This window comes from Branchiostoma floridae, chromosome 4 (genome assembly GCF_000003815.2).
Source record: "Branchiostoma floridae strain S238N-H82 chromosome 4, Bfl_VNyyK, whole genome shotgun sequence".
Lineage (NCBI taxonomy): Eukaryota > Metazoa > Chordata > Leptocardii > Amphioxiformes > Branchiostomatidae > Branchiostoma > Branchiostoma floridae.
The window spans coordinates 27,936,994-27,948,463 of record NC_049982.1 but is presented as its reverse complement, the minus strand read 5'-3'; the positions used below and the strand labels follow the sequence as shown (position 1 = coordinate 27,948,463).

The window sequence follows — 11,470 nt, the reverse complement described above, 5'->3', positions numbered from 1 at the left end:
CTTCACAGAGTGATGTCGAATATGTTTCCCAATACGTACACCGAGTTATTTGTGATTTTGGCGTTGTCGTTTTTCGTAATGATTTTGTTAGTCGGGCCGCCGCATTCAGTGCATTTCGCCCATTTCCCATGAAAACACGACCTGGCTTGTGAAAGATTTAGCCATCCTCGAGGGAGACAGGAAGCACACACAAACACAATTCTACTGTCAAAAGAAAGCTAATATATCATAAAATTAGAATTTTTATTAATGTTTGTCTAAATTGGTCACCAGCTTCCGAAGAGAGCAAATTCCAAAAGCGGGGCAAGTTAGGGCGCACTGTTTAACGCAGCTCAAAATCGGAATTTATATTCACGATAAAGTCCTCGGTGTTTACCAGTTGTAACGCGGAGGATGAAGGGTTCATGAACAGTATGGATGCCTTCTTTATTCAAGTATGGTCTCTAGATGAATGTGTTAAAACTCATTGATCAAAACTTGACCACTCTTTGGCAACTAGTGATGGAGCGCCGTGAGTTCGAGCGCGTAAAAAAGCGGGCATCTTAGGGCGGCCCCCGTTAAACTAACATTTTCGATATTTTACATGTTCGCGCTTTTCCGATTGAAGTTCACCCAGTGCTGCTCTGTCCCTGTGCTGAGATGCCTGTGTAAGGACAAAGGTAGGTAAAGATTACTTATCTATCTACCTCATGATCTTAAATGTTTTATTCACCTTGTCGTGAGAGACCATTTTTAATCGGCAACAGTGAATGCATAATTATAACGAGCAATGACAGTACAATCGTACACATTATATTACAATCTCAACAAAAAAGGCCACGACCAAATGAATACTTCGGCTGTGTGATGCTGCCGCACCTGCAAACCCAGAATTAGAAGTAAAAAAGCAAAAATACCGTTCGTGTGTTGCTTGAGACAATCACTGTATTATCTTGATTGTATTATATTTCAGCCAAAAGTGGGATAACGGCATTTTCTTATGTAATGTTAACACGTGTGTAACGTAATTTGTTGTTTTTACTAGAGACAATTGAAAACATACCTTCTAGGTCTTCTGCTGTCCGCCTTTCTCCAATCTTGGTGAGGGCCTGTTGCAAATCCTGCAAAGTAGCCTCACTAGCATGTTTGTTACTCCACCTTTCTAGTATTTCCCTGCACCTTTGGTCAGGGTCACGCAATGACACCGTAGTTTCAATAGCTTTGATGTCGCCTCGATCGAACCCTAGCTTGCGGGCTAACTCATCCCACTTGTAGCTGACTTTGCTGATTACTTCGTCGAAATACTCTTCAACGTGAACTGGAACACAGGCATCAAAGTCTACAAATTAATAATATAGAAATTAGCATAGGGTATCATAGATTGATGATAAGGTATTATAGATTGAAGGATCAATAACCTCTACAGATCGGCTTAGAGGGCCTTGAACGTCTCTCTGCAATGAAGGAAAAGCAGTTATAAAATCAAGTTTCACTTGCTCCACCTAGCACGAAGATGACAGATGGCAGCTTGTCAGTTTGTCGCTTTTGTTGAAAATACCGTTTATTTGTACTTGCCGATTTAAAAAGTTCACTGTAATCAGCAGACTTTCTTTATCGTTGATAACCTTTATTTTGGCAGTTTGTATGTATTTGATTTGATTTATTCGGTTGTATAATCAGGAGAAACACAGCCTGGGCTACCCAACTAGCCGGAGGCTATTATCAAGGGCTAGCCCTGGTAACAATACAATATACAATACACAATAACAGCATTAACGATACAGGTAACTTTGGCTACAGAGGCGATCCGTGTTTACATCTTGACTAGCATGCGATCTGGGAGCGATTAACACGTGTGTATGTATGTATAACAGGCTAGGTGATCAATTTTTTTTTACTTTATAAATAGTATTTGTTGTAACTTAATCGTATTTGATGCTACTTAGGTATCGGTTTTCACCTTTATGTCTTGGTAACGTATGCATCCCGCTGGGTCCTGCTCCATCGTCTGTCCGTCGACGCACAGGAACGTCTGTTTTCTTTACATCAGATGGCGAATGATCAGACGTTTTCACGGAAACGATTTCCGTATTGACGTCGTCACCTCACATGAAACAAAAATCAATTTCAGTGAAAATCGTCAACAAAGAGTGCAAATTAGCGTCAACATTATGTACAATTCTCCGTATTTTTAGTTTACCTATTTTTTTCTGAACAATCCGTTCTTGGATTACTTTAGGAGTTTCTATTCGCCATTGCCCCATAAACAGGGCATTTGAATTGAGGAATGTGCCGTGGCATTGTGCTATTTCAAATATACCATCGAGATTATGACGACATGAGTTAGTCATGATCAGTTGATCCCTGAGTTTTAAGTTTTTCCCATTACATACTAGTAGCTCTTAATCTTATAAACGGTCAACAGTTCAACAAATATAAACATATGAGCAAATGGAGTTGCTTCTTGATTAGAATCGTCATGATTTTATATTTATATTTTGTATATTTTGTACCTTTAGCAGATATCTCTCTGGGTCGCGCCTAGCGCCTGTTGTGTTTTGCAAAAGACAACTAGTTTTTATAAAGCGCCAATGAGTGTCAATCCATTGTCTTGAATATCTAATTCTTTTTGTTTTCAAATTAGAAGAAAACAAATGTCGCAAATGAAAAAAAATGGCGCCAATGGGAGCTGCCTATACGCCAATAGGCCACTATTTTGGTGAATCACAATCATAGTGCATTGGTATTAATAATCCAGTCGCAACACTGCGATTTCAAAAAATGTTATCTTGTATCCAATTTGGGACCTAAACAAGGATGTGACATTCCGAGCGCAGACATGTTTGTAGAGGACCTGCGAGCTACACGTCAGCCGGTGAAGCAAGGGGAAAGTGGCGAAACATTCCCTATACTGCTGCAAGCTTAAACGCCCGCCTAAGGCCTAGGTCACATTTCCTACCCGGGGTCCGGCCGGGCTGTTTACAAAAACGAAACATTAAAATCTATGCAAAAGAAGACATTCTGTTGAATTATTTATGGCACGCTTTGCGTTTTTGTTTTTGTTCCACGAAAGCTGCCCGGCTGGCCCTCTTTTAGGAAATATACATAACGATACCTGAAGTGCTCAGTGTATCCTGCAGTCGCCTCCTCACAGACTCCAGCGGCTCTGTCGGTGTCGACACACCGCTGTCAGTTTCTTCCGCAGTGCAGCTTCGCTTGTAGCGTCCTGAATATGTATAACAAACAGTACCGTAAATTTAATCAACAAAGACAAGCTAAGAACAGGGGTAGTAACAAAATACACACAGTGTGTACCTCTGAAATTTTTTTGTTACATAAACTCATGATTTTAAAGAAAATATTATGATTTTATGGTAATGATATGCACGTATGTATACGACTTACTAGAAGCTCAACATGTCGTCTTGATTAAGAACCATGCTTGTACAGTCTTGAATTAACAATATGAAACGATACGTACCCAGTGTCAGTTGTAAGATAGGTTTCCTTTCGTCATTGTTGGTTTTTAGAAGTTCCAAAAGTAGTCTCGAGGTAGTGCTGCTCCAAATATTTGCACTAACTTCGACCCGGAACTTTTTGTAGAACTTATTCGTGTCCAGAGTGTTCTCAAAGATCAGAAACTGAAAATAAATGGAAGGCCTATTAATGATACATTATCAATAGTATATCATTAAAGTCCAATATTTAGACTTTGTTGGATACATTCTTAAGAGTGCAATGTGCTTTCCATTGTACTTAAAGTGTGTGTAAATGCAAATTTGACTTATCTGATTTTGATATCGCTGATGAGGGAAACGATATTTTGCCATTTCAGTGTTCATTTATTGCCTTTGCTTATCATCAAATGCATCACGATTGATTGATTGAACAGTAGCCACAGGATAATCAATTTGCATTTCGACTTTTATGAAATAGGACATTACTTCCAACATCATCTAGAAATGACTGTGCAGATATTTTCAAAATACATGTACATTTTTGGAAATGTGAAATTGACCCAGTGAAGAGGACTTTCATTTCAATTCTAGAAAATTTGCCAAACAATAACATAAAGCTTGTAGTAACCAATAAGGATAACAGATATGCATAGAGCAAACGAATAACAAACCTGTGGAGATGTAGACACACAGATGTCTTCACCATTTGTAACTTTCCCTTCCAAGCAGTATCTACCACCTTGCTGCAGTTGACAGGGCTCGGTGTGGCAGTGTGTAGATCCCCATTTGTTCTCGTCCTGTTCAATGGTCTAGATGACAGGAGTTATTTTAATCAACAAAGAGAAGTCAACGATACCATATCATTGACAGCAATGTTATAATCAGCCATGCTAAAATCCAAAAAAAATGCTTATACATAATAATATACATGAAGTTAGGCCAAGCCAAAAAAAATGTGTTTCCGGTTACGGTCCTGAAAAACATAGGGGTCGTCAGGTTTCCCCTTTTTTTATAGTTTTCACTATAAATTATAAAATCAACTATTTGAAGTCCAAACTTAGCGTGGAATATAGGATGACAGGTCGAAAATGTCAAATCGAAAATTGTATACCTTTAGCCAGCCGTCGACTATAAAATGCTGGGATTGGCAGTTTTTTTCCAGGGTCGGAAACACAACTTTTGTTCCCTTGGTATTACATATTTAAAAAAAAATCACATACTTATTAGTAAGTTCCTACCTCTTGCACGGACCTAACGTTGGACACGATGTAAACGTTCAGTATGGAAAGGTCAGAGTCCTCTATTGAACGGAATGCAGTCAGTAGGCCATCGGTAGAGACACTCGATACTTTGTCTTTCTTTCCGACCACCCCAAACTTGCTTCCTTTCTTGAACCTGGTCACCGCGTGGGAAGAGGTGAGTTCTGTAACCGGCAGCAGCTCGGGGGAATCGCCCACCACGTGCACGACTCGTAGGTCTTCTGTTGTGATTTCTATGTCGAAATGTAAACGACAATATTTCTTAAATAGGCGCAGGTTTTCGCAAATATATCACACCATATGGACTATCATTGAAATTGACTTTAGCGAAGTCACAATATCTTTCTGGGACCTATAAACCACTTAAATGAGAAAACTCAAAAGACAAATTCTATCTATAATAATAGTCTTTGATAATATTAATATTTACTTACCTGTTTCATTAGCCAGGTGCATCACGTGCGGCAGTAGGAGGTCCACCGGCCCCTCCACGTCCACACACTGGATAGAAAGGAGCGGACCCACCGGCATCAAGTCCTCCCCTTCCTCCGGCCAGCTGTAGTCGGACCAGTTCTCACTCCTGTAGGACGTCACGCCCAGCGGGTAGGGCGTCACCACGCCCAGGCCCGTTTGTTTGCACACGTATTTCCCTTCATCAGGCAGGTGGAGGGACCTGCGAAATGAACATAATTACCTACTGTAGTCAAACGCGCATAACTGTGACAAGGTGGTAACTGGTGCGTCTAATCGGCAGTCACAATATCGTAATATACATACAAATGGCTTTTAGTGAATTATAAAACCTACGACAGTGGCTGTCTTTGACCACCGCGAGGATAGAGGAAACACATTGCTGAATGCAACATCCTAGCTTGGTGACTTACCAGCTTTTGTCTTCATTCATGTCAGGACTTAGCTCTGTTAGCGTCAGGCCATTGCGGTAGTCCTGAGGTGTAAAGAAGGCATTGGTGAACTAAAAGCCAGTCAGTTACATTAGCAATAAAAAAATAATTGGCATTCTATTGAATTCCATAAAGCAAAGATACAAAAATACACTTACCCCCGCTGACGATTTGATAGTCCGTTCTTACTCTACCGTTACCATGCACAGTCTAATATAGGAGTGCAAAACTTCAAGAAGGAACATGGAACTCTGACAAAGGAAAGAAGGGAGGACAACAGCGAGTTCTCACCTTGTATGTCTCTTGTACAGCTTTAGCCTGGTCAACTGTACCGATATTCTGCAGTGCTTCCGCCAGCTGCGGCAGGTAGTGGAGCGGGCCATGGGGAGTCTTGATGCGCCACGCCTTCAGCATCTGTAGTGTCGTCTGTACGTTGTCATCACCTTTTACGTCGTCCAAGACGGATGGTTCTAGTCCCAGCTCCTGTCCCAGCCGGGTCCACACCTCACCAACAGCCTTGCTGATCTGATATAGCCGGTTCTCTGTCAAACGAATGTGATATCAACCGCTAAACGTTCGGAACATTTCGCAGAGGTACGTTGTCGTAACTACTTCAAAGGCCAACAAAATGGAAAGGAAATGTGTAACAAAAAATCTGATAATTTTAAATTTACAATTATGCAAACTTCATGTTAGCCTATGTTTCCAAAAATGTCTTTGAAGTTTAAATATGGCGTCTATAGTTGTATATTATGTAGATTTAGCCGTTGTTAAAGTGGTATAACTTACCCTCTTCTTCGCCAATCACGACCTGGAGAAGAAAAAAAGTAATAGTCAATAAGTTAAAAAAAGAACAAAAGAACGTTGTTAATTCACAAAGACTTCTCTTTTACTACAACGTAGGTTCAATATAACAAAAAAGCATGACGACCTTTTGTATGAGTTCCCCAAGCTTCTTCTGCGAGACTACACTTCCTCCCATCTCTATCTCCTTCCGTTTCAAGCTGAACAGGACAGGAGACCTCTGCTGGAGCACCCGGACCATCCTGTCTCTTGATCCCTGTGGGTATAGCAGGATGGGCAGCAGTAGCTTCTCGTTCCGAACTGGGAACTCGTAGGTGAGGTTTGACCAGTGCTGGTGATGTAGGGCCTGGGGACTGATGACCAGGAGAACCATCTTGTTGTTTGTGTTGAGCAGGAGTTCCACAGTTTTCTCTGTGATGGAGTCAGAAGAACTGACGATCTCTGTGTGGCAGGGCACACCTGACGCACTAGCGGCTGCCTGGAGAGGCAAGACGAACTCTGTAGTATAGTCGTCTGTATGGAGGATGGCAAGTTCTTTTCCTGAAAAAGACATCCAGTAATAATAAGTCAATTGAGTGCGAAAATTCGTAGTGTGAGCCAAATCATTAATATATGCCAGTAAACCGTGTTTATTAAATTTGTTTAAAGTGAGATTGGTCGGATTTTTTTTTCATTAACAAATGTAATTGCCTTATATAAAGGATTTACCTGATTAAGTTTAAGGAAAATCAAGACAAGACTGAGGCACACGACTATAAAGTTTCTTGGTGGGAAGATGGCCATTTGCGATCAGTAAGTCAAAGGTCACAAATATCACGTGACACGAGTGTGGGAAGTATAGAATGTTCTGATTATTTTGTCTGTTTAGTATTAAGCTCTTAAGTGTTGAAAGTAACGCGCATTTTGTTTGAAATTTTGGAAGTCCGATCGTAAGGGGTCGCTTTTTTGCGGTTACCGAAGGGTTTTTTAGCGGTTAGCGGTTACCCCCGGGTGAGCCTTCATTCGTATGTAGATAAATTACAAAGTAATTTTGGGTACTCAAATCACTTTCTATCTATTCCCCAAGTGTATTACTATGATATTTAAGTGTTGAAAGTAACGCATATTTTGTTTGAAATTTCGGAAGTCCGATCGTAAGGGGTCGCATTTTTGTGGTTACCGAAGGGTTTTTTAGCGGTTAGCGGTTACCCCCCGGGTGAGCCTTCATTCGTATGTAGAAAAGTTTCAAAGTCATTTTGCGTACTCAAATCACTTTCTATCTATTCCCCAAGTGTATTACTATGATATTTAAGTGTTTACAGTAACGCACATTTTGTTTGTAATTTCGGAAGTTCGATCGTAAGGGGTCGCTTTTTTGCAGTTACCGAAGGGTTCGCTTAGCGGTTAGCGGTTACCCCCCGGGTGAGCCTTCATTCGTATGTAGAAAAGTTACAAAGTAATTTTGGGTACTCAAATCACTTTCTATCTATTCCCCAAGTGTATTACTATGATATTTAAGTGATGAAAGTAACGCACATTTTGTTTGAAATTTCGGAAGTCCGATCGTAAGGGGTCGCTTTTTAGCGGTTACCGAAGGGTTTTTTTAGCGGTTAGCGGTTACCCCCGGGTGAGCCTTCATTCGTATGTAGAAAAGTTACAAAGTAATTTTGGGTACTCAAATCACTTTCTATCTATTCCCCAAGTGTATTACTATGATATTTAAGGAATGAAAGTAACGCACATTTTGTTTGAAATTTCGGAAGTCCGATCGTTAGGGGTCGCTTTTTTTGCGGTTACCTAAGGGTTCGCTTGGTGGTTAGCTATTACCCCGCGGGTGAGCCTTCATTCGTATGTAGAAAAGTTACAAAGTAATTTTGGGTACTCAAATCACTTTCTATCTATTCCCCAAGTGTATTACTATGATATTTAAGTGTTGAAAGTAACGCACATTTTGTTTGAAATTTCGGAAGTCCGATCGTAAGGGGTCGCATTTATGTGGTTACCGAAGGGTTTTTTAGCGGTTAGCGGTTACCCCCCGGGTGAGCCTTCATTCGTATGTAGAAAAGTTTCAAAGTCATTTTGCGTACTCAAATCACTTTCTATCTATTCCCCAAGTGTATTACTATGATATTTAAGTGTTTACAGTAACGCACATTTTGTTTGAAATTTCGGAAGTTCGATCGTAAGGGGTCGCTTTTTTGCGGTTACCGAAGGGTTCGCTTAGCGGTTAGCGGTTACCCCCCGGGTGAGCCTTCATTCGTATGTAGAAAAGTTACAAAGTAATTTTGGGTACTCAAATCACTTTCTATCTATTCCCCAAGTGTATTACTATGATATTTAAGTGATGAAAGTAACGCACATTTTGTTTGAAATTTCGGAAGTCCGATCTTAAGGGGTCGCTTTTTTGCGGTTACCAAAGGGTTCGCTTGGCGGTTAGCGGTTACCCCCCGGGTGAGCCTTCATTCGTATGTAGAAAAGTTACAAAGTAATTTTGGGTACTCAAATCACTTTCTATCTATTCCCCAAGTGTATTACTATGATATTTAAGTGTTGAAAGTAACGCCCATTTTGTTTGAAATTTCGGAAGTCCGATCGTTAGGGGTCGCTTTTTTGCGGTTACCGAAGGGTTCGCTTAGCGGTTAGCGGTTACCCCCCGGGTGAGCCTTCATTCGTATGAAGAAAAGTTACAAAGTAATTTTGGGTACTCAAATCACTTTCTATCTATTCCCCAAGTGTATTACTATGATATTTAAGTGATGAAAGTAACGCACATTTTGTTTGAAATTTCGGAAGTCCGATCGTAAGGGGTCGCTTTTTAGCGGTTACCGAAGGGTTTATTAGCGGTTAGCGGTTACCCCCGGGTGAGCCTTCATTCGTATGTAGAAAAGTTACAAAGTAATTTTGCGTACTCAAATCACTTTCTATCTATTCCCCAAGTTTATTACTATGATATTTAAGTGTTGAAAGTAACGCACATTTTGTTTCAAATTTCGGAAGTCCGATCTTAAGGGGTCGCTTTTTTGCGGTTACCAAAGGGTTCGCTTGGCGGTTAGCGGTTACCCCCCGGGTGAGCCTTCATTCGTATGTAGAAAAGTTACAAAGTAATTTTGGGTACTCAAATCACTTTCTATCTATTCCCCAAGTGTATTACTATGATATTTAAGTGTTGAAAATAACGCACATTTTGTTTGAAATTTCGGAAGTCCGATCGTTAGGGGTCGCTTTTTTTGCGGTTACCTAAGGGTTCGCTTGGTGGTTAGCTATTACCCCGCGGGTGAGCCTTCATTCGTATGTAGAAAAGTTACAAAGTAATTTTGGGTACTCAAATCACTTTCTATCTCTTCCCCAAGTGTATTACTATGATATTTAAGTGTTTACAGTAACGCACATTTTGTTTGAAATTTCGGAAGTCCGATCCTAAGGGGTCGCTTTTTTGCGGTTACCGAAGGGTTTTTTAGCGGTTAGCGGTTACCCCCTTGGTGAGCCTTCATTCGTATGTAGAAAAGTTACAAAGTAATTTTGGGTACTCAAATGACTTTCTATCTATTCCCCAACTGTATTACTAAAATATTTAAGTGTTGAAAGTAACGCACATTTTGTTTGAAATTTCGGAAGTCCGATCGTAAGGGGTCGCCTTTTTGCGGTTACCGAAGGGTTTTTTAGCGGTTAGCGGTTACCCCCCGGGCGAGCCTTTATTCGTATGTAGAAAAGTTACAAAGTAATTTTGGGTACTCAAATCACTTTCTATCTATTCCCCAAGTGTATTACTATGATATCTAAGTGTTGAAAGTAACGCACATTTTGTTTGAAATTTCGGAAGTCCGATCGTAAGGGGTCGCTTTTTTGCGGTTACCGAAGCGTTTTTTAGCGGTTAGCGGTTACCCCCGGGTGAGCCTTCATTCGTATGTAGAAAAGTTACAAAGTAATTTTGCGTACTCAGATCACTTTCTATCTATTCCCCAAGTGTATTACTACGATATTTAAGCAATGAAAGTTATGCACATTTTATTTGAAATTTCCTAAGTCCGATCGTAAGGGGTCGCATTTTTGTGGTTACCGAAGGGTTTTTTAGCGGTTAGCGGTTACCCCCCGGGTGAGCCTTCATTCGTAAGTAGAAAAGTTACAAAGTAATTTTGCGTACTCACATCACTTTCTATCTATTCCCCAAGTGTATTACTATGATATTTAAGTAATGAAATTAACGCACATTTTGTTTGAAATTTCGGAAGTCCGATCGTAAGGGGTCGCTTTTTAGCGGTTACCGAAGGGTTTTTTAGCGGTTAGCGGTTACCCCTCGGGTGAGCCTTCAATCCAATGTAGAAAAGTTACAAAGTAATTTTGGGTACTCAAATCACTTTCTATCTATTCCCCAAGTGTATTACTATGATATTTAGGTGTTGAAAGTAACGCACATTTTGTTTGAAATTTCGGAAGTCCGATCGTAAGGGGTCGCCTTCTTGCGGTTACCGAAGGGTTTTTTTAACGGTTAGCCCCGCGGGTAAGCCTTCCTTAGTATGTAGAAAAGTTACAAAGTAATTTTGGGTACTCAAATCACTTTCTATCTATTCCCCAAGTGTATTACTATGATAATTAAGTGTTGAAAGTAACGCACATTTTGTTTGAAATTTCGGAAGTCCGATCGTAAGGGGCCGCCTTTTTGCGGTTACCGAAGGGTTCGCTTAGCGGTAAGCGGTTACCCCGAGGGTGAGCCTTCATTCGTATGTAGAAAAGTTACAAAGTAATTTTGGGTACTCAAATCACTTTCTATCTATTCCCCAAGTGTATTACTATGATACCTATGTGTTGAAAGTAACGCACATTTTGTTTGAAATTTCGGAAGTCCGATCGTAAGGGGTCGCCTTTTTGCGGTTACCGAAGGGTTTTTTAGCGGTTAGCGGTTACCCCGCGGGTGAGCCTTCATTCGTATGTAGAAAAGTTACAAAGTAATTTTGGGTACTCAAATCACTTTCTATCTATTCCCGAAGTTTATTACTATGATATTTAAGTGTTGAAAGTAACGCACATTTGGTTTGAAATTTCGGAAGTCCGATCTTAAGGGGTCGCTTTTTTGTGGTTATCGAAGGGTTCG

General features: G+C 40.5%; 1 protein-coding gene across 1 annotated transcript in view; it reads right to left on the bottom strand.

The window, feature by feature from the left end:
• Positions 1-461: 461 nt before the first annotated feature.
• LOC118414786 overlaps positions 462-11,470 on the bottom strand; it is a 32,476-nt gene continuing 21,467 nt past the window's right edge. The window contains exons 5-16 of the mRNA XM_035819033.1: positions 6,530-6,942; positions 6,388-6,409; positions 5,890-6,140; positions 5,581-5,642; positions 5,131-5,369; positions 4,676-4,929; positions 4,109-4,246; positions 3,461-3,620; positions 3,095-3,205; positions 1,940-2,083; positions 1,043-1,297; positions 462-643 (exon numbers count right to left, since the gene is read on the bottom strand). Coding sequence (XP_035674926.1) covers positions 609-643; positions 1,043-1,297; positions 1,940-2,083; positions 3,095-3,205; positions 3,461-3,620; positions 4,109-4,246; positions 4,676-4,929; positions 5,131-5,369; positions 5,581-5,642; positions 5,890-6,140; positions 6,388-6,409; positions 6,530-6,942 — 2,084 coding nt within the window. The 3' untranslated portion in view covers positions 462-608. The remainder of the gene's footprint in view (positions 644-1,042; positions 1,298-1,939; positions 2,084-3,094; positions 3,206-3,460; positions 3,621-4,108; positions 4,247-4,675; positions 4,930-5,130; positions 5,370-5,580; positions 5,643-5,889; positions 6,141-6,387; positions 6,410-6,529; positions 6,943-11,470) is intronic.